Below are 23,636 nucleotides of genomic sequence, written 5' to 3' on the forward strand. Positions count from 1 at the left end.
CATGATGCTCTGAGGTCATTTTTTTTTCTTAACTGTTTTAATAGTCTCTTTGTATCATACCTTCAGCATATTAATTGAAAATGTTTTCCCCACTGTCACTTTATATTTTTGATATGAGCACATAAAAATTTATGTAGTCACTTATGCCCATCTTCTTTTCCTTTGCACTTTGTTCTATAGCTTTTAACTGTGAAAGTCACTTCTTCATCAAAGGTGGATTCACACATGAGATTTGAATTTTTCTAACCTTCTCCCAATTGTATGACTTTTTGTTGGTAGGTTTTCAACCACGTATGTATCTTCCTCAACATAAAATACAACTACCGCCATTACATGTTCAATAAACATTTCTCACTTTTCATGGCTTTCTATGGTTCAGAAAGAAGAGCAGAGTTTTCCTGCCCATATCTGATTCATGTTCCTATTCCTTCTCTGCGGAAGAATCTGGTACTAGTCATGGGAAATTCCTTGGTCAGCAGAATGTCAAAAGAATTCAGCTCAGAGTTTTGCTGGCTCTGGGGAAATTTTTACCTTTAAATGTTTGATAAAGGAAATGTCTAAAATTAACTACACCCACCACTACTGTTAAGATTGCCATTCACACCACAGAACAAATGTCAACTTAACTTAGTTGTGTTCTCTCCTCCTTCCTCCTTTTCCTCTTTCTTTGTCCACTTATATTCTCAAGACAATTTGTTCAGTGGTAGTTATCTGCTTTAATTAGAACTATTACCATAGAAAGATATTAAATAAGCACAGCTTTCTGCTATAAAATAGAAGATTTGTAAAATTCAGCTATCATAGTTACTTGGAAGGGCACGAAACACATCCATAGAATTCATATCGAATTATAAAGTAAAAACAAACTTTACAAAGGGCCTAACTTCTAGGCAAGATCTCTTATGGAAACAATATGCTTTGAGAAAGGAAGAGTAAATACAAAGACCAGTGAAGTTAAGCATCCTTCCCTTCCCCAGACTTAGTTTTGACACTTAAAAATACATCTAAGAAACTGGCAGTAAGCCTAAAAGAAATTTAATACACCTAGTTCTTTAATTTCACCCTCAGGAAAATATAATTCATGAGAGGCAGAAGTTGGGAGCAGGGATGGCAGAAAGGCTTATGTTCCCTACAAGCCATATTGATACTCATCCATATAGGAAAAAAAAAAAAACAGTAAGATAAAGTTAAGAATACCCAAGATCAATGCAAATGTAAAAAGAGAATAAACAATGCTGTTTCAGGCTAATGGTTTTGGAAAACTATAAAATTATACACACATACATATTAATAAATTCCAAAAGTAATGGTACTAATACGTTATATATGTGTTACCTCTGTTTTACAGAAATAAACATCTTCCTTAGGAAAAAATGCGCATTTTGATGACCCATGGGGAGAAATGTATCTTTAGACAAAAGAAGATTTCCTGTACATTATTTTACCGCAATATCAATGTTCTAGCCAGACACACAGAGACCCTCCAGACAACAATTCCAGTGACAAAAAGGGAGAAAAATATGTAAATGTAATAGGAGTAGAAAGGAAGAGAATTGGCGAGCCGCAGTAATTCAAGAAAAATTATTTTCAACCTGGAGCCCTATTTAATCAACTAACTAAATGGTAACTGATTAAGCGGTTGTTAGAATTATAGAGAACTATCTATGTTTATGCAACAATAAAGGAAATAGTCATCTGCCTTCCTTCATTTTTCAATGTTTCAAAAAACAAAACTTGAGATATCATGGCTTCTGGCCATTTGGCAAACATCTTAAGTAAGCACAACTCCAACCCACTCATTTAACCTGAATTAATATTCTTGAGGTTTTATATAGCCATTTAAAGCTTTCAGGAAATAGTTCCTCGATGCACCTGCCACCTAATTCCATGAAATCAATATTTCACTAAAGCTAAGTCAGGAAATCTTAAGGTGCTGAATTCAATTATGACTGTTACTTCATGAGCCACTAGTAGATAAAACATATCATTGAAATTGAAAATCATTACAGTTAAAGAGCTTTACCTCCTTTGGGGGGGGGGTGTTTTATTAGGTACCATTAACATAATTAATAACAGTATATCACGTTAGGATAACAATAACAACTTTAATATATGATACAGTACTTTCCTATTGCCAAATGCCAGATAATAAGCACAGAGACAACATTCTCTCTGGCTATGCCTGAAATCTATTGTGATGTGGGAAGAAGCTGCCTGTCAATATGAAAAGGAAAACTGATAGCATTGATTCAAACTTCATTCAAAGATGAAAACAAGTATTTACCGAAACCCAGATATATTACTATTTAAGCAGAAAACAAATATTCACATCTTTAGTCATAAGCACATTACACATGAAAGGCAATGGTAAGCTGGGGTTCCACATAGAAAAGTTTTGTAGACACATTAAAAAAAAAAAAAAACTTTTGTAAACAGTAAACACCTGGAATTGGTCTTCAAATGCTGTCTCTTTTCAGATAATTACTAACTACCTGACTGGCCTCCTTGCATTGATCTTTATAATATTCTGGGATCCAATGTGGGGTATCCCAACTTCATTTTCAAAACAAAAGAGAGAATGAACAAATGTCCAAACAGATAAAAATCTAATGTTCTAAACCTATTTATCCCTTAAGTGGCAAACCTTTGGTAATTCTAAAATTGTTCATTTGTCACCTAGCTTGTTAAACTGAGTTTCAAAACTCTAGAAATTTTCAAAACAATCCTGATGCTAGTACATTCCTGTCTTTCATTTCCTCCTTGGTTTGCTCAGGCCGTGTGATAGGCATTCTTTTTCTTCTTTTTTTCCCCCTTTGGGACCCCCACTTCAAGTCTAACATTTGCCTGTGGCTTAACATTTCACTGTGATGGAAAGAATGAGCTTTGGAATCAGCAAGACCCAGACTGAAATACCAGATCTTCCACCTATAACTGTGTGAAGTTAGGCAAAAATACCTAACTTCTCTAGCATCAGTTTCCTCATCTGTAAAATGAACAAACATCACCTACTTCTCAATGTTACTGTGTGGATTAAGTGAACTAAAAAATAGAAACTGCTTGGCTTAGTGCCTGACACTGATCAGTTACTGCATAAATGTTAGTTTCCTGCCCTTTTGCCAAAATGACATTCAACAGACAGTTCTAATGATATTTACAGACACACACATCTGTGTTTCTTCTTTTCAGTTTTTTACCTGTATTCTACTATTAGGCTTAATAAACTTCCTCCAAGCTTTTCATTGCCCTGAAGGAAAATAACTGAAGTAATATTTCATAAATAAGCAATAGCCAAGAAAAGGCACCAAGTTTCTAAAGCACATGCTCAAAAATTGAAGAAACTCTAGCATATTCTCTGTAAAAACTTTAAATGCCTAGGCAATTTAAAGAGAAACAGAGACAGTATTTGTGCTGCAAAACTCCTTAAAAGTACAACCCAATTTGATTCTTAGGAAAACAGGGTTAGAATAACGAAGTGCTCTTAGTGAAGATAAAGCAAAACATTTACTGGGAAAACCCAGCCATCACCCTCCAGAATATTTATTAATGTAGTCAGGCGACTTCGCTTAGAAGAACCCCAAGGACAAGGGTGAACAATCAGACTTCAGCAAGAAAGATCACGGAGATGCAGTCAACGTTCACAGGGAAGAAGGGTCAGATATATAACGAAAAGCAAAATAAAACATTTCTATCTAACGTTGCGGTAGGATTTGCATGTACAGATAAATTGGTAGTCAAAATATGGCCACAGTTTACACAAACTGTAACTCAGACAGAGGAATTAGAAAGCACACCAGGGCCTCCCGAATTTTCCCTTTCCAACAAGTCACACTTCTCAGTTTCAATTCTAGTCTGCACTAGCACACTGACAAAACAGAAAAAACGTATGTGAGCGACATCCATCTGGGAATCACCCTCATAACCTTCTACACAGTCATTCGAATCACACTGCCTGGCCTTCAGGCGTCCAGTTGTCTTCTCAAACCCACTCAACGTGAACAGGGGAATGAGTGACAACTACGCGGTTCCATACAGGAAGACCCTCAATGTCCATTTTCACCCGTCACTAGCTGGTACCTACCCGGAAGGAATGAACGGAACCACTCCAATGCAATCCCAGCCACTCCTGCTAGTTCAAGCATTCGGTTCAGCATCACCTCATGACCAACACGAAAGCAGCTGAGGCTCTAATATAATCATCATGGAAAGTTGTCCCAAATCCTTCATTCGAGGAAGATCCTTCATACACACCAACGCTGTCTCCAAGCCATGCCGGGGTCTGAAACCAGACTGGAAAATATTATATATGTGTATATATAGTAAAACTCCCACAAACCACTCTTCTACTATGTCATATTTATTTATAGCTGCTTAATCCATCCTATATATATAAATATATGTATGTATATGTATATATGTGTATATATATACATACATACACACACATATTGCCTTCTCAAGGTGAAATATGAACATTCAAGGAAAGATCCTTTTCATAGTAGAAGGTAAACTGAAAGCATATGAAGAGCTGGTGCTGCCTGGCAAGGTAGTTGAGGTGGTCCCAAATGGAATATACTCTGTCCTGAAGGGGAGAGAGAAAACACAGTATTGGTTTCTGAGGCTAATCTTCCAGGCTTGGTATATACGATCACACTATTCTGATGCTTAAAAAAACAACAAAACAAAACAAAAAACCTTGGCTTTTTCGAGAGATGAGAGAGTAATGCCAGATTAACTCTTGACACTGTTTCATATTACCAAACATGTGCCTTCTTACTCCTGAATCCCAAAGTGGACACCACTTTCATAATCCTGGCTACCACTGCCTTGACTGCATTATCAGAATCTCTACTGATCAAGGAACCCTCTACTTGCTCATCATGCAGACAGAACCAGAAAACTTTCAATGACTATCAACTTCAAATGGTAGGAATAATAATAATAATAATAATAATAATAAAATCAGTGGAGCCCCAAGAGCTATTATATGTTAAAGAGCAAGAAAAAACCAACTTATTTAAAATATCAATTTCCCCTCTCACTTCTCAATGAATAGGCTCTTAAGAAACAAAGAGATAGATATTATATAGAGTTTTCAAAATTAAACCAGAGAATTCACTATTTTTATCTTCTTGAGACCTTTATTACAATATTAAAGACTATATATTTCCTTTTGGTACCCCTCTCTCAAACTAATGCTGAAAACTAAAACTTTCAATTGCAGCACAAAATCTTACTAAGTTTCTCTATTTCCAGAATGTGTCTGGAATACAATTAAATGGGTTAAATCACTGCAGCATTATTTTCTATGTACTTACCCTCAATTATCATTTGCATTAAGCAAATGGCTATCTGTTTGTCATATATAATTCCATTTAAAATTAATAGAATTCTGTCTTCTAATCTCCATTTCACTTGCTCTACGGGCCAGACTAATCCCATCCTTGTCAGCTACATACAGTAGACACTAAAATGAAAAATCTTGGTAATGTCCATCCAGCGCACTGCCTCCTCTACCCACTCAATATTTACTTTGGTTTCAAAGCCAACTATTCCATTGACATCAAATATCCAGAAACCTGTTAGATAGGTTTGGATCTGAGGTTCCTATCAAACATAATACTCACTATGTTTTTTCCTGGACACTCTCCCACTAATTTCACTGCATCTCATAAAAAGTGACATAGCTCTCAGAAGGAAAATGCAAAACCTAAATGGATCACCTAGGCAAAGGACTTACAAAATACCATACCGAAAAGGAGACCAGCTGGTTGATAGCTCAAACTTACAGTCCACTCGGTGCTCAGCAATATACTATGCTTCTCCTCCTAAAATTTTAAGTCCTCTTGTTTGACACATCGACCCTCTGTTGTATAACTTGAGAGGCTGACCAAATGCAGTAAGTATAATAGTCTTCTCAAACCATCCCTTATACAGATGTCAGCTGAAGATGTGTATAATTAAATATGTTCTATAGAATAAACATGTGCTGAGGTATGCACTATGATGTAGGAACTACACAGGATATACAAACATGAGTGAGACAGGTCACTAGCTATCTTGCAATTCATAGTTTAGATGGGAGAGAGACATATAAACAAAAACAACTGTGGTAAAGATACATTTAAAACCCCCCTTTAAATACAGAAGAAGGAACCATATTTCTGCCTGGGAATCATGGGGAAAGTTTCCCAGGGGAGATGACAATTTGCATCTTAAATGATAAGCAGGTAGCAGGGCAGCAGTAATGGTTAATAATCAACAGAAGCTAAGGCATCAGCATACATGTAATTTAGTAGAATCCTGGAAATCAGATCACTACTCAAAAGTAAAATATATTCTGTCCTATATTTAGTGTAACAGACAGTCAAACTATTTCAGTGTAATGGAAAACTCCTAGTATACTATGAACATTCAATAAATATTAAACGAAACTGTGAGAACCTTAATGACAGAAGCACACGAATAATCACACAGATTTTTTTCATAAAATTAATCATTCCCTACATGTTCAAATGGAGACCTCCTCAGAGATAGCAAAGTGGATTTTTCAGTAAAGTCTATTCTCCAAAATTTCATTTGGTGTATTTGAGGCTTCACAGTCACATTTCAAACCAAATTTAGATGACAGTGCAAAAACACAGGACTCTGAGACACCTTTCCCCTCCAAACATACCAATTAGATACTCAGGAGGAGGTACTGTCAGGACACCACATGTTAAAAGAGGGAAGCTTAGAACGTGGGAAAGCAGAAGAAATATCACATTGATATCATTTGCTCAAAGGGCTAAAGTGTTCCAAGTATGAAAGCGAACTAAAGAAATACAGTTTCTCAGTTACAAACAGGACCTCCCCAAAGCACCTCATTTGACTAAAAATTATTTACTTGCTGGTATATTGTAAAATGGGAAAACCCTTGCCTAAAGTTCCAGCATTGGTCACTGGCAGATATGTTAAAAACGACTCAGGATCTGCTTAATCAAGTAACAATGGCTTTCAATCTTATCACTGAGTCTGAGTTAAGAACATAAACTAAAATCCTATTTCTAACTTCTCATGAAATTTTAGATAAAAACTTGGGTATTAAATAACATTACATACTTCTTATTGAAAACAACACTTTGGCACCAGTGTGCCAAAACATTACTGTGAAGTATCTTAGAATACAAATTTGACTTGAAACCCATCTAATCTTGATTAATTTCTCCAAATTCTTAATAAGGCAGCAAACAGTAAAATCTCATTAATCAAATATCTTACAATTGACAGCACATTTTCCAAATTACATTATTTTCATAACAATCTTAAGATGCAGATAAAGAGTTACAATTTTCCCCCCATTTACTGGAAAGATTAAAAAATGACTGAATGACTTATCCAGGAGAACGCATTATGTTAGAAGCAGAAATGGAGAATTAAAATTTCCATTCACTCAATCAGAAAATATCATGAGCCTATTATATGAAGGGCACCATGGGGAAGAGACAAATCAATGAGACATGAACCCTACCATTAAGGAAATTGCAGTCCTATTATAACAAGAGAAAATCTGAGCGAGTTTATTAGATGCTACGACAAAGGAACACACACATTATGTTATGATGGAATAGGGTGGATAAAATAATGAATTAGAGCCAGAATTAAACAATCCTTTACTGAGGACGTGGTATAGGAAACTGGAATTGGGCTTTGGAGGTGGGGGATGGAGGACAAGCAATTGGAGGTCATTGCAGGCTGAGCAGAGACTTGAAAATATATGGAATGTTTGCATAAAGTCAAGTGTAGGTAATTACTTTTTCAAATGTCAAAAATGATACTACATATTTAACCTAAATCAAGCCCAAGAATGAGATTTAATTTAAAAATAGATATAACAGAAGTTGGTCGATTTTCCTCAAAAACTACCTTTCCCTATAGTTAAGGCTCTTAGATTTTAGCTGGGAACATGCCTCCTTGCAACAGACTATTCTCCAGCTTCCCATTCAGCTAAGTGCAACTCTGTATCTGGCCAAGGGACAAGAGGAAAACTGATGCACTCAACTTTCCAAAGATATCAGTAAAGGGACTGCATGTGCCCCTTCTCCCAGCTGCTTCTTGGAACATAGATTTGGTGGCAAGCCATGTTAAGACCATCAGGATGAAGACAAAATCCTAATGATAAGGGAGCAATAAGACAGAAGGACCTGACTTCCTGGATATCCTGATGTACCTCAACTCAGCATTCCTGGACTACCTACCTTTAGAATGTCATGTGAGAAATTAACTTTTATTTTTCTTAATCCCTTATTTCGACATTCCATGATACCCAGGCAAACTTATACACTAGCTTATATAAACAGGCTGTGCTGTAAACACAAATTAAAAGTAGTTTCTTGGATCTCAATTCTCAAAACCTAAGAAAAATAATCTGAACATATTTAAATTAATTGCAAAGGGTTTAATATAATTAGCAACATACAATTTTAATAGGCTTTCAAATCTATTTTTACATTTTAATCTATATAACAACCCTAGGCAGAGTAAAAGTCAGAAATCAATATTATCATATTGTAAGTGAAGAATATCATGAATTCATTACAAAAAGAATTTGATAGCTCCAAATTATATTGAGTTTAACCTCACTTAATCCATAAAATAATCATTACATATATTCCATACTGCGCTGATATACTAAAAATCCATTTATAAAGAATGTCAAATGATCTGTCAATGCCAGAAAAAAGAATCAATAAGTGAAAACCAGATTTTTACTTTAAGTTCACATTAGTTTACAATTTACCCATTGGACTTCTCAGTCCACTCAATTTTATTGTGATTACATCTAAATATTTAATTGCTGTCCATTTTTAAAATAGAGAACAGAGGAAAATTTAATACATAAACAAAAATATATTATCACAGTGTGAATGAAAAAGCAGAGCAAGCTGTAAGAGCCCAGAGGGAAAATAGCAACAGAGAACAATGGGTGCTGGATGACCTGTTCGCATCAACTTGTCCACACGCAAATCCATTCACCCTTGTTTCACATATTACCACCTCTGACAGCCATTCCAAAGAAGAACTAGAATAAGACTATTCAATAAAATGATCTAAGGCATTTGCTGAGCTCACTGGCTGCCTACATCAGCCCACAGAGGAAGGAACGTAAGGTGATTGCAACCTCTTCCCCTGTTCTTCCCGTAGTCCTTTGGGCAAGGTCTTGATGGCAACAAGGAGCCACTGAGGCCAGATTCAAGAATCTTAGATCACTAGCAGAAGTATAAATGACAGTACAATCTCTCTTGCACCCCTAACTCCTGCCAACAGTGTTACAAATATGTACTATAGGAGGCAAATAAAATCAGGTAATAGAGGGTGACTGGATCAATGAAAACCCATTGCTTCAGGAAAATCAATTGAAAGACATGTCCCTTCTAATAGTACCTTAGAATGGAAGATTTATCTTTTCTTTACACAGACTTACCTTCACTTACTACTAGGCTTTTGCACCTTCTTCTCAAATTCAAAACTGATTGGTCTCTTCTAAGTTTTAAGATGAGTCAAATATCTATTAGTTTTATTATAATGGACCACTCATTTTCTCTAAGCCTTAGTTTATTGATCTGCGAAATAAAAGTTTAAGACTATACGATCTGCAAAGTCCTTACCAGAAAGAAAATGTTATAGTACTGAGTTAAGCTTCATCTCATCTTACATTGCATCTTAATGCAGTAGAGACTGCTCTGAATGCACTATTTTTAAGGAAGCTTGCTTCCAAATAAATTCTCAAAAGAAATGCTTAAAGTTGGGATAGTAAAGACAACAGCAAATGACCCCTTGTGTAAAATAGCCCTGATGTTACCAAAGGCTGTAATTCTTCAACTGTTAGGAATTATTCAGCCCCCTATTCTTCTATCACAAGAAACTCTTCTAGGTAAGACTAGAAAATTGCTAGAGTGACCAGGTGGTTCAAAACTGGGCTAAGGGAAAGACTAGATTTAAAATTTAGTTAATTATCTGCTCCTACTCAAACTTCTATAGACACTATTTCACAATTTTTCATCACACTTTTATGAGAAAAGAAGAATATACCATTGTATCCAACATAAATACTAATTTATACAACTTTGAGGGGCGCCTGGGTGGCTCAGTCGGTTAAGCGTCTGACTTCAGCTCAGGTCACGATCTCGCAGTCTGTGAGTTCGAGCCCTGCGTCAGGCTCTGTGCTAACAGCTCGGAGCCTGGAGCCTGCTTCCGATTCTGTGTCTCCCTCTCTCTCTGACCCTCCCCCGTTCATGCTCTGTCTCTCTGTTTCAAAAATAAATAAACTTAAAAAAAATTTTTTTAAATAAAAAAAAATTTAAAAAAACCTTTGAAAATTAAGTTATAGGTGGCTGACTCAAAAGGGTGGTATCTAAAAATAGCAAACTAAATAAATTCTAATTTAAAAAAAGTTAGCACTTCTAACATTAAGGCAGGATAAAATAAGTGAGCAGTAAAATCTGTTCTAAGTAATTCCAAATAGTACTTTCTGCATTCCTGATTCAGCACTTTCCTTCTTAGGGTGGAGGTGTAGGGGGATTCCAAAGTAATCTTTGCTAATCCTAATGCTTCAGAATTTAAGATGTGAGCCATTTAGATTTTCCCACTAGCAACAACCTGTTCCAATACATCTTCATGAATGTTATTTTTTTCTGTATCTAGAACCAGCAGGTCACCTTCAATAAACACTAATTAAGCAACAAATTGAATAATAATCATTGTACAAATTGTTGTATTTCATGCAGACGTGCTAGAAAAGCACTAAGTAATGAATTCAGGTTAGCTGTAGTGGCCTGACGGAGAACGTGCTCTGCTTGGAAATCTTACATCTGCCTTTTGAAAAATGAAAAATAAAAACAAAAAGGAACGAGTAGCATTTTTACCCCTCCCAGTGGAAATACAACGGATGGATGAGATGAAGGACAGAGAAATGGTTATGATACAGATTACCTATGACAGTAAAGGATATCTGATCATTCTTTGCTTAAGATAATTTCCCGCTGCTTCTGAAACCATACTCACTTATCCATTTGAGCCTCCTTTTTTCCCCTAGATCCATCTCTTAGAAGGAGAATGATGATGTTCCTAACTTAGCCTACCCCCATGGAAGCATAGTTTACTCAATCCCATCTATTTCCATTCAGTTGTTTTACAAATGGAGTAGGCGGCACCCTCTAAGATTGCCTTTCGGGTTATCTACATTTTGTTAGCAATTATGCTTTGACTGGTCACAGTTAGGAAGCTCCCCAGAAACAAGTTTCAATCTGTAAGTCCAATATCAACAACAGAGTGAGAATCCTATATGAAGCCTTTGATCCACCCCTGCCCTGAGGCAGGTTTCCCATTCACAGCATTACCTTGGAAAACAAACAGGAAGAGGGCGCATCCAAATATGCCCCCGTCCTGTCTGTGAGCCCAAATCTTCACTCATAGTCATCCTCCTCACACTGGACAAGCATAAGAGGTAAAAATTCATCTGCCGCTTTGCATTCTCCAAATGTAAATGGGTTATGGAAATGTCTTTTTCACCCTTCAATCCTATTTATAATTAGGTTATAAGCTAGAAGAGTCTCAATACACCCATCTATAGGCTAGACTTTAACCTCTGCAAGTAACATATAAGACACTCAATAATTAGCCCAAAAAGCTTCTAATGGGGATATGTATGCCATGAGGGGGGGAGGGTATTTACTTAATAGAATCACACAACCAGTACTTTCCTGCATCAAAATTGTTTTAGGCTCAGGCTGCAAGTATTGTAAAAAGTTAAATGCAAGTGGTTCTGAGTCAGGCATCAAATCCCAGATCTGCCACTTGCTAGCTGGATGAATTGTCTCAAGTTACTTAACTTCACCTGCCTCAATTTTCCTATCAGTGAAATGGGAAATACAGTGCACCGCAATTATCTTTTAAAAAGATAATTCATGTAAAGTCCTTAGCATTGGGCTTAATATAAACAAATGATTTTTTTCATTAGGAATTTTTTTAATCATCAAGCCCCTACTCATTAATTTGCCTGGCATACTCCACAAAGCATGGTGTCTCAATTCTATGCCAAACAAATTAATGAACACATAGATGTGTATTCCTTACCATAATGGCCTTATATTTGTGATGGAAAGACAACACTTCTTGATATGTTGGAATATCATATGTTTTATGAAGAATCCAAGAGAGAATTAGAAATCCCTAAATTTAAAAAATATATGTATGTGCATCTATACATATACATATATAAGTATGCGTGTGTATATATACATATGTGTGTGTGTATATATATATATACATATATATATACATGCATTTGATCATCATGCACTAGGATGAAGACATGCGTCACAGAGAAGAGATTAAAAGACCTAACTGAAAAATGACACAGAAAAATGGTCTGGAACCAGCTTGTTAAATCCTCAAAAACAGGGACTACATTTTATTCATCGATTAATCCAGCAACTTCTACAGTCCCAAGAACATTGCATGAGCTTAATAAATGTTGATAGCATGAATACATGCCTTAAAGCTTCCACAAAACCTCAGGACCTAACACTGTCTGCTGAGTAGGCACTTAGTAGGTGCTGAGTTGATTAACATCATGTTATGATATCTACATCTCCACAACTTTATTTTTATTTCTCTGATGTCCTAATTTGACCACCAATTTCCAGACAAAGCTCTCACCTACACACCTGAGTACTGTGAACCTGGTCAGACTGAAGAGTGCGTACAAGCCTCGCGCAGCACCTACAACAGATCTTAACTTCTTTAAACACATGCACACGCACACGCACACGCACACACACACAAACACATTGATAGAAATCACCCGAATTGCTGGCAGAATCCCAGTCCACAATTGTCAATTTGATTCTGCACAAGCATCTCAGGAGTTGTAGGATAAACAGTCTCTAATTGTCCTGAAAGAACTAAGGCTTGTTCTTAGGAATTACACACTGTAGCTTTTAGAAAACCTGGCTTAACAAAATGTCATAATTTTTATTCTTCTGAAAACAAATGAACTATAAAAAGAAGTCCCCATGTCAGCATATCAACTATTTTGCATTTGAATTATGTTGTCAACTTCAAAACAACAAAGCAAAACTAAAATCATTTAGGCATGTGGCAATTAAGAGCACAAGCAATGAAATTAAGAGATAAAGAGAAAAATACCACTTAGAAAAAAATCAAATAAAATCACCCCAGTTTAATGTCTATTCCTTTCCAAAGGTTTTCATCTGCACAGAATACTTAGACTCACATACAATGTAATTTTACATCCATTTCTGCTTCTATTTCTGTACTGAAATATTTATAGAGAGCTCAGTATTTCTGGAGTAAATTATACCTAGATCTTGATAAGGCTGAAATCACCTAAATTACCTTTTTTTGTTCAATTATTTGGAAGAATGGAGAAAGAAAGCTTGACAGAATAAAAAGATGTATTAAGAAATGGCTATTTCAAAGCTATAATTGCATTCCTTAGTGAATATTGATGCCTTGAGGGTTATATGTAGCCACCAGAGCTATTTTTACCAAAGGTTGCAAATAAAATCCAAATCAATTTATGTTATATGAATATACACATTATATTTGAACACAAAATTTAAGCCAGGTATTCTATGGGTTTATACATTAAGACTAATATATGAAAACACATTATTAGGAGTATATAAAAACAGAAGCACGGTACAGTGTTAAGCATATTGTTATGAATACCCTCCAAGATTAATCAGATACTCAAAGTTCTAGAACATAATTCTTATGTTATGCCATAAATTCTGGCAATCTAAAGTTCCAAATTCTGAATCACTATTATGAACTGAAATTTTGTGTCCCCCAAATTCATATGGTGAAGCCCTAGCCCCCAGTGTGGTTGTATTTGGAGATGGAGCCTCTAAGGAAGTGATTAATGTTGAATGAGGTCTAAGAAGGATGGAACCTTGATCTGATAGGAGTAGTGTCCTTACAAGAAGAGACAGCAAAGAGCTCACCCTCTCTCTCTGCACACACACACACACACACACCCAGGAGAGGACATGTGAGGACCTTGAAAAGGGGACCATCTGCAAGCCAGGAAAAAAGCCAACACCAGAAACCTACACCGCTGGACCCTGACCTGGGACCTTGAGCCTACAGAACTTCGAAAAATAAATTTCTATTGTTTAAGCCACCCAGTCTAAGATATTTTGTGACGACAGCCTGAGCAGATTAAGCCAATCACTATTAATATGACTTCAGTCAGGGAACTAGGAAGAGGCCTGTTCCGAATTTATTACATTAGCGTGAGGCATTCGATCTGAAAAGTGCAACCTCTCCATTCAGCGACCTGATCTTACAGCCTCTTACGAAACAACGTGACAACCAGTAGAAATGCACACAAATGTGCATGCACACACCCATGACACAGCTCATGAACACCTCATGGGGCTCTGCTTCTAACTTCCAAAATCACGAGAAGCTAACGGGGGAAATGTGAGAGCCAAAGGCACGTAGTCACCTGTGGCTGCAACATCAGATGCTTGGCTGTTAAGGCTTTAAAGCTGCCGAAGTCCAGTTTGATTAGGTAGTGCCAGGAGCCGGAACCTTGTAGGGTAATGTTTCACACAATTATTTTTTAACCTGGGAAATGCTTCCAAAGTAATATACAATCTTATTCCCCTGAATCACGTTTTCACAATAAGAAAAAAAAAAAAGTAGGATGGAATAGAAGAATAGGATCAAGAGTTATAAATTTCCTGTCTTAAAAAAATTACGTCATGGAGGTTACAAGTACAGCATAGGGAATAGAGTCAATAATACTGTCATAACGTATGGTGACAGATGGTGACTGCACTTATGATGAACACTGAGTAATGTAGAGAACTATCATATCACTATGTTGTGCACCTGAGACTAAAAAAAAAAGTTAAAGAAAGCTTAATTTATGACAGATTGCAAAGCTATTTTTAAACAATTAGTGATATCCATGTATAAATGTTAAATTCTTTTTTTATTCAGTTTTATACCATTTAATTTGAAACAAGTTAATTATGCACAATGCCAATGACTGACATTTTAAGTGACATATTTTGGGAAAAACCAAACATACATATAAATGACTGGATTGGAAATTCAAAATCCCAGCTATAAAATGTAATGTATGTTTTCATCATTCGCATCATAAAGCCTACGTTATTGGAATATCATGCATTTATTCAGATAACATGTAACTAGAAAAAAGTACCATACCCAATTTCATCTAATTATCACCAAACATACAACTGACAATATCTTTTGATTCACAGTTTACTAGGTGCAATATATTCTCTGGAGTATTATGGATTGTCAGTTAAGAAATCTACCATAAATGGCAGTGTTTGTTTCAGGGGAAAAAAAAGTATTTAAAACGGGGGAGACTGGATTTGAAGAGACCAGATAAGAAGATACTACACTAAAACTAGTTAAGAAATTATAAGTGCAAATTTCTTAAAAGAAGTTAAGAAACTCTAACTGCAGAATGAATGGCAAAAAGTAGGGATACAAAGAAGGAAAGATGTAGTTAGGCAGAAAAACTAACACTACCTAAGAACGAACTGGCAATGGGGGCATGACGAAGGGAGTTGGGACTGACTGATTGAGACTTCTAATCTGAGTAATGATGAAGAGTAAAATTTTATGTCAGCTAAGAGGTAAATTATTCTCAAGGCTTGCTTACACACTCACATTCACACACCTATACACATACGTAAATAAATGCAGATTGCCCTATGTTTCTGTTTAATAACACCATTGTCTCATTTGCCCCCGCTAAGTAGCTGACTGTGCACACCATTTACACAATGAGAGGATTAGATGTTAGCAAATGGCAGGGGTAACACTGTGAGTTCACACTGTAATTCTAAAATGCCTCAGCACAAACTAGACCACCATTTCAGTGTGAAAGGAGGGATGCCAACATGGAGTCTGGAGATAAGAATTGATTTTGCAGTAGAAATTATTTGTGTTTCTTTCTTATCTCTAGACAAAACATTTCAGCAGCAACAAAGAATCATCTCCTATAGTACTAATTAGAAACGTAAATCTCACCAAGAGAAATGCCAAGAAATTTTATTGTTTGTCACTATACATGGTAATAGAATTTTCTGACATTTATCCCCCTAGAAAAATGCAACATCTTTAATAAACAACAGTATGAAGTGGAGATTCTAATTTCAGCATATCATAACAGAGATTGCAAAACAGAAAACATGCAAAACCTTAAGGCTACTAGCTCAAAACAAATTTATTCTAAGAATTATCAGTAGGAATAAAAAGTTCTCATTGATACCAGAATAATTACAAAATCTTGGGTTGTCAATTGCATGTTCCACATTGCAAAATCAAAACTATGTCCATATTCTGAGTAACACTAAACACAACAGAGACTGTTTGTAAAGCTTTTCAAATGTCCCTACTGTGGTATGTGATTATAGACTGTTGCTCTGCAAATGGCTGATGAAATCTAACAGATTTAAGTAAGACATCTATAATCTTGCAAAATGTACCTCATAAATATCACCCTGCCCCACCCAACAGAGGGTTTTTTTGTATTGTGTGTGTGTGTGTGTGTGTGTGTGTGTGTGTGTTTTATGACTGCCATACCTCCACCTCCATTAGAAAACTATTTGCCTATTAGCAAATAATATGAAAACCAAATCAAAGTTCATGTTATATTAATAACAGCTATCTTGTAATGATAACACCCAGCACCTAAGAAATTATCCCTCACTGATGAGTGACTGTTCTGCTCTCACGACGTAAGGGCTGCAAGCCTTACTCCCTGACTTTGTGGCCCCTGGATATGTCGCTACTTGAAAGCACATACTTCTTGGGAAACATCACTTTAAAAATTACATGTGCAGAGAAAAATATATCCTGAGGCATTAAAAATCCCTCAGTCCTCTTTGTAAAGGAATTATAACTTCTGAAAAAGCAAACCATAAACAGAAAAGCAGAATTAGGACAACCCCAAATGTCATCCAAACCAACATGGTAACTAAAGTTACTCCTCTATTTCTACAAACATATTTCTAATTACTGGAGACAGGTGCTCGCTTTGGCAGTACACACTAAAATCACTGCAGACAAGACCGTATTCTACAGAAGCACCCTAACTCCGTGAGGAGGTGGGAATGTTTAGCCAAGCAGTCCAAACAGGCGTATCAAATATCCATCCACAAAAGCAGATTGGAATATGCACATTTTAATCCCCTCTATACAAGCAACATGGCTATTTGATTGACTCTGAGATTCTGATCATCTAAAAAGCATTCCAAACAGCTATGCCTTATCAATTGTTCACAACTCAGAAACACAAAGTGATAAAAGCCTGGAAATACTCAGAATCAGCAAAGCAAACATAGATGGACCAGAGGAAAACTGTATTGATAAAAATCTTCTAGGTTATTATACAGAAGGGAATTAAAACCTATCAAATACATTTTCATTAAAAATTCTAGGCAACCATGCCATGATGTTATTTTTTTCAACAAAAACCATATGTCCTTCTGACCTTTTTTAGCCACATGGAAAGAACTTATTTCAGTCTGGCTTTTCCAAATAGAATTTAATCACACACTACACAGTTCATCAATAACATGAAAAAGATACACAGAGCATGATATAGAAAAGCTGTCGTCTTTTTATCATGTCTACTTGAAAAGTATGCAATTTAAAGTGTCACTTGAAAAGAGGAAAAGATAGCATAAAACGTCAAGAATTTCATCACAGTCAAATAAATTAACAATATCACATATACTGAACACATTCAAATACTCGTATCAGCTTTGCCAAAATTATTGGTGTATTTTTTGTAAATTACAAGTTTAAGCCAGAGGCACTTAACAGCGTTTGAAAACAGGCAACCATACAATAACCTTACTTGCTCACATATAATCTGCCAAAGACTATTAGCGTGCATATATTTAATGGGGTTCCCACAAAACTGTTAAGTTTGTTTTGATTAAAACACACAAACTATTAAATAAGATGAAAAAATACAACACATAATGTTAAAAAGAAGCTTCTGACTCTAAATGGAAGCCAAGTCATCACCAAGCACCAGAAAACTAACATTTTTTAATTGTTTTAATGCCTATTTTAGTTTTGAGAGAGAGACAGACAGAGCACGAGCAAGGGTGGGGGTGGGGGGGCGGAGAGAGAGAGAGAGAGAGAGAGAGAGAGGGAGGCACAGGATCCAAAGCAGGCTCCAGGCTGCGAGTTGTCAGTCCAGAGCCCGACTCGAGGCTTGAACTCGTGAACCATGAGATCATGACCTGAGCCGAAGTCGGCGTTTAACCGAATGAGCCACCCAGGTGGCCCCAGAAAATTAACATCTTGAGAAAGATTGTTTACTCAACAAATATTTATTGACTATCTGCTGAGTGTTGGGAGTGTTACATACCCTGCCCCTGGAGAGCCCACAGGTGGGAGCAAGTAGACAAACAAGGACAAAATTACAGGACGGTGAGGTCAGCCCTACAGGAGAGCTGTCTGGCACATAGAATGAAGCCCCACCCCCCATGGTACTTGAAACAAATGGCATTACTTTAAATCCAGGTTCACAATGATGATGGATAAAGACCCAATCTCTCTTTTCTGGAAATGCTAGGTACAAGGGTGAACTGTTTGGGGGAGGGCCACTACCATCACCTCCCACCCACAGAGACCACCAGAAGGTCATGGCCACCTTGGTACCTTTCACAATAACTCCCCTCCATGTTATCAGGTATATCACAAATCTGCATTTCTTGGAAAACACATTAATAAATACCTAGAAATTAAGCAGCTATGTATGACCTTATGATGAAGGAATTTCTAAATGTAACTTAAGAAAAATAAATACAGTTATACTTTGTTTACTCAGCTACCATAAATATTTGGAAAACATTTAAGAACTTGGGAGGTAGCAAAACAGTACATTAAGTAGGGAAAATAAATGTCAGAATCTGCTCCCTAAAACAACACACATAACAGGCAGGAAAGCCCAAAACTCACTGAAATCATGTACTTTTATTTTTGAGATGATTCCAATAAGCAAACTAGAAAACGAGGTAAGAGTGGTCACAGACACACTGGCCGTAAGTAACCAGTCACAATTGGCAGGAGAGAGGAGAGTCAAAGAAAGTAGAAAGAAATGAGAACATAAAATGTATGGTTGGAGGCCCTTCAATGCAGAACTGATTTTACAGAACAGAACTTTAATAGAACTCTGGTCTCTTTCTTTGCCTGTGCCCTTGCCTATTTAACTTGTGAATTCGTTGCAGGTACTTTCACTACTACCATACTGGTTTATCAGTATTTGTAACAACAATTTTTTTTTTCTTTACGGAAGGACACAATAACCGGGTGGAGGGGGCAGAGGGAGGGCTATGTATTCTGAGAAATAGCAGGTTACGTCTTCCATTTCAGTGTTCTTCACTCTTTAAAGACGCTGCTTTGCGGTTTGTTAACTACATATGCTTACAGCCCTTTAATATACCATTCTGGGAAGACCAGCATTTTGAAAAATAGGAAATAATGCTGTTACAATAGTCAGTGTAATTAAAATGCTGTTCAGAGGCATGGTACAGGAATTTTATATCTCAAGGTGCATAACAACTGATCACAGGGTAGTCACTCCTGTTGAGAAGGATACCATAATGAACAAATTTCAAAAGCCTACTTCTAGGAGATGCTTTTTATGTCTACGTTGGCAGATTCCACTGGCATAGAGCCCACATTCAAGAGGAGTTGATATCCTTAGATTTTTACCTCCTCTTTTCTTTTGGCTGCTGCACAAACACTTTCAGTGCCTTCTAAATGGCATAAATATTTTCAGGGTTTTTGACAGCAACAAGGAGAAAATTAATTTCCAGGTGTTCCCATTTTGTTCCCTAACTCCTCACACTGACGTCCGGCTCTGAAGAACAGGATTACCCTTACCAGAGCTGTTCGGCTCGGTCAGCAACTTCTCTCCCCACTGTTGCCTCCAGTTTGTTGGGAGAACAATGATCGAAAATGGTGTCATTACATTATCTCAGCTTCTGTCTTCAGAACGGGCAGGAAAGGCCTCCAACATAGAGATGAAAGTTTGAGCCTAGATGTCCTACACCCCTCTAAATTGTGATGTTCATGGATCGAACTTGCAAAGGATCCATTTTAAACACCTAAAAGCTGTTGTTACTCACCCTTTCCAGTAGTAAGAGTTACAGGTAATACCGATTTGTTTTTAGGAAAACTTGGCCTCAGGAGGATACTCATTTCTCTCAGTTCTATCTCAGTCTCAGTAAAAAACATCCGAAAGGTAGCTCAGCAGCTTTATTTTCACCAAGCTGCAAATACTGTCTGCCAATGGCTTGTAGGTAGACAAGTTCATACAAAAAAACATTCACTCTATGTAACATGGATGATTACACACTCAGATGACAGCTCAATGTTTATTTTACTTTGTAACCAACTTCTTTTTTCTCCTTGAGTGGTATCATCAACACGGCCCTAAACTGATGGCTAAAGCCCAAATTGTCAAATTTGGACAATCAAAGACTCTCCTAAATAGAGAAAAATCACAGATAAACAAAATGCAGTATGCATCCATACAATGGAGTATTATTTGTAACAAAAAGGAATGAAGTACTGATTCATGCTACCACATGGATGGACCTTGAGGACATTTTGCTAAATGAAAGAAGCCAGACGCAGAAGGCTACACACATACTGTATAATTGCATTTCTATGAAATGTCCAGAATAGTCAAAACCAGACCCAGAAAGTCAAATCGTGGTTACCAGGGGCCGGAGGGAGTAGGGAATGGGCAATGATTACTTGATGGGGATGAGGTTTCATTTAAGGTGATGAAAATGTCCTAAAATTAGATAGTGGTGCTGACTGCACAACTTTGTGAATACACTAAAAAACCACTGAATTGTACCTTTTAAAAGGGTGAATTTTATGGTATATGAGTTATATCTCAATAAAACTGTTATTTTTTTAAAGACTCGCAATAGCTGATCAATGACACTCAAAGTAGGAGAATTCTACATATAAGAGGGCTAAATTTGTAACCACATTTATTGGCACTTGAGGTTTTATCAGAGTGATCCTGGAATCTATCTCTTAAGCCTGTAAAAGCGGTCCTCTTATTCATTTTCAGAAACAAAATCTCCTCTTACAGGAGACAGAGAACAAGGAGTAACTCCAGTGAAGGGCTAATTCATGCAGCAGGGCTCTTTGTGAACAAAGTACATTCTATATTAACCTGCCGAATGTAATTTATTAAGCCAACAGGCAGTTCCAAGGAAATCTTGGGTCATCTAAATATTTGGCAATCACAAAAGAATCTGCAGGTAATTACTTAATTCACAGTCAACTACAGTATCAAAATCTAGATACATCTATTGCTTTGCAATTAATAGCAATTACTAATCAATGAAAATAGAAAATGTAAATATGAATACTGACCTTGTTTCTTTTAACCCTTCTTTCTGAATGACTTCTAATATCTGCTTCGCTGTCATTGGTGAGTTGGGGTGTTTTTCTAGTGCCTGAAAAATAAAAATAAAATTCCTAGATTATCATATGGAAATGTACAAAATGAAAATGTATGTGAATCATGCAATGCTTCTTTAAAATTTTAAAGGGGAAGGGGCTGTTGTATCAAAATAAGTTCCAATTTTACAGTTCAGGTGTCCAAAGAGAGAATGTAATTCTTTTCTGGACATTTATGGCAATTTCTGCAACATGGGGGGGTCATTCCTCAAAAAATTGTCACAAAGGCATACACACCAAAAAAAGAAATGTGAAAACAGAAAAAAAGCAAGTTAATAAATGTATATAATTTCCTTTATTAAAAGTTGCTAATATTTATACTTAAAGACAGATTTTCAGGTCATTAAAATGTGTCCTAAATTTCCAGGACCTTGGAAACACGGAGCCTGGACAATACTAACAGCAGAGAACAAAGTGCTGGTTAGAAATAACCTCACTGGATTCACATTTCGATCAACCTCTTTTGTATTAGGGAAAAAAAAAAGAGGGAAAAAATTCCTTCATGGCCAAAATGGAAAAAAGCATACAGAAACCCAATAAGTCATTACAGTGTGTGTTTTCCAGTTCAGCTCAGTTTCCTTTCTTCTGCCTTTTCCAATTAATTTCAAGTAAACCCCTTCCTCTTCCCATTCAGCCCATCTCAGTTTTATGAACTGAGTCCCATTTTTCTTCCTCTCCCCTTCTGGCCTCCTTATTTTTGAGTGAAAGGGACTTGTTTTAAACAAAGTGTGAGGGATACATGGGACATGGCTAATTATTTCCATGGTCATTAGACCATCAGACCCGGAAATCAAGTTCCTTTATTTACCCAGGGGTTTAACTACATGCTGGGAAAGCAGTAAACGACAGTGCCCACGCTGTCACCAGCACAGACTACAGGGGCCACCTCTGGGTATAAGAAACAGGTCTACACACATCTTCACAATGACTTCCTCCAAGGGTAGACAATACCCACTTAAAGATGCTGTACAGAAGCTTCTGCACATTGTAGAGTTCTAATTTATGATTATTTACTGGAATGATCCTAATTATTAAGAATTAACAGAGCCACCTTAACAACTAAAAAGGCTTCTGAATCTGTTCAAAACAGCTCTGTGGTCTCTCCTACTACCATGGCCAAATTTCAACCAGGTCACTAGCAAAGGTTCTATTCACCAAGGTTCTCTGGTGATTGACATACAGCCTGCCCCACTTCACTATTAGGGCCCCTTTCCTGTTCTCCCCTCTCTCGTTCCCAGGAAATGTCCCCATCTTTCCCAGTCCAGATCAGTCCCTTAGCTGTTGTGGTATGTCCTTGAAAGAATACAGAAATGTGAGCTACACTAGAAAGAGGGGACGGCGACAAGTATGTCAGTAGGAAAGAAGGAAACCTGTCCTCACAGAGGAGGCCGCTGGAGAGCTGAACTGAAAACTGGGAAGGGGGATAAAGAAACATAGGCATAGCTGTATAGGGAAGAGGACTAACGTGTAAAAATGTTCATTAAAAAAAGGCAAGAAGGAAACTGCATCATAGAGCTGAAAAGGGGGAAGATTAGATCACAAAGAAAGGCGGGAAAGAAATAGACGTGAAAACAAAACAGCTGACAAAATTTGTAAAATGAGAACTATAAGTAGAACAGTGCATACTTATGAATTACTGAAAGGCGATGCTGTGGTCACATGGACTATATATAGGGTGGGCATCAACCCAAATGATAGGCGATGCTGGGGACACTCACGGGCTCTCATAAAAGATACGGGCAGAAGGTCGATAGACACAGACATACACAAGTAAGCAAGCAAGGAAGAGGGAAACTGACGGGGAGAGGCACAGGATGGCAGAAAGAGGGGGAGAGGGGACAAAGGAGAGAAAGGAGGAAAATTGAGCTGAACTGGGAATGTCCAAAAGGCAAACTGATTAAATCTAGAAAGGGCCGAAGAGGAAACTCTAGTGTACTGGGCAACGTTTTAACGGAAATTTGGGTGCACTCAAAAGTGGGGTTACTCACTGTGGAGGATTCCCTGTTTCTCTTCCTGAGTACAGGCCCCTCAGCACACCTGGGCAGCTCCTCCCAGCAATTGAGAGAATTTGGATAGCC

The 23,636-nt window shown here is 37.0% G+C and overlaps 1 protein-coding gene and 1 long non-coding RNA gene across 2 annotated transcripts in view; both read right to left on the reverse strand.

Moving 5' to 3' along the window:
- The window catches only part of ASXL3 (ASXL transcriptional regulator 3), a 122,281-nt gene extending 121,439 nt beyond the window's left edge, over positions 1–842 (reverse strand). The window contains exon 1 of the mRNA XM_049619559.1: positions 809–842. Coding sequence (XP_049475516.1) covers positions 809–842 — 34 coding nt within the window. The remainder of the gene's footprint in view (positions 1–808) is intronic.
- Positions 843–2,489: 1,647 nt separating this feature from the next.
- LOC125914682 (uncharacterized) lies at positions 2,490–23,636 on the reverse strand. Its single transcript, XR_007455392.1, has 3 exons — positions 23,547–23,636; positions 21,472–21,554; positions 2,490–4,287 (listed from the first exon to the last, which is right to left on the reverse strand). It is a non-coding gene; the product is annotated as an uncharacterized LOC125914682 (long non-coding RNA).

This window comes from Panthera uncia (assembly GCF_023721935.1).
Source record: "Panthera uncia isolate 11264 chromosome D3 unlocalized genomic scaffold, Puncia_PCG_1.0 HiC_scaffold_8, whole genome shotgun sequence".
NCBI lineage: Eukaryota > Metazoa > Chordata > Mammalia > Carnivora > Felidae > Panthera > Panthera uncia.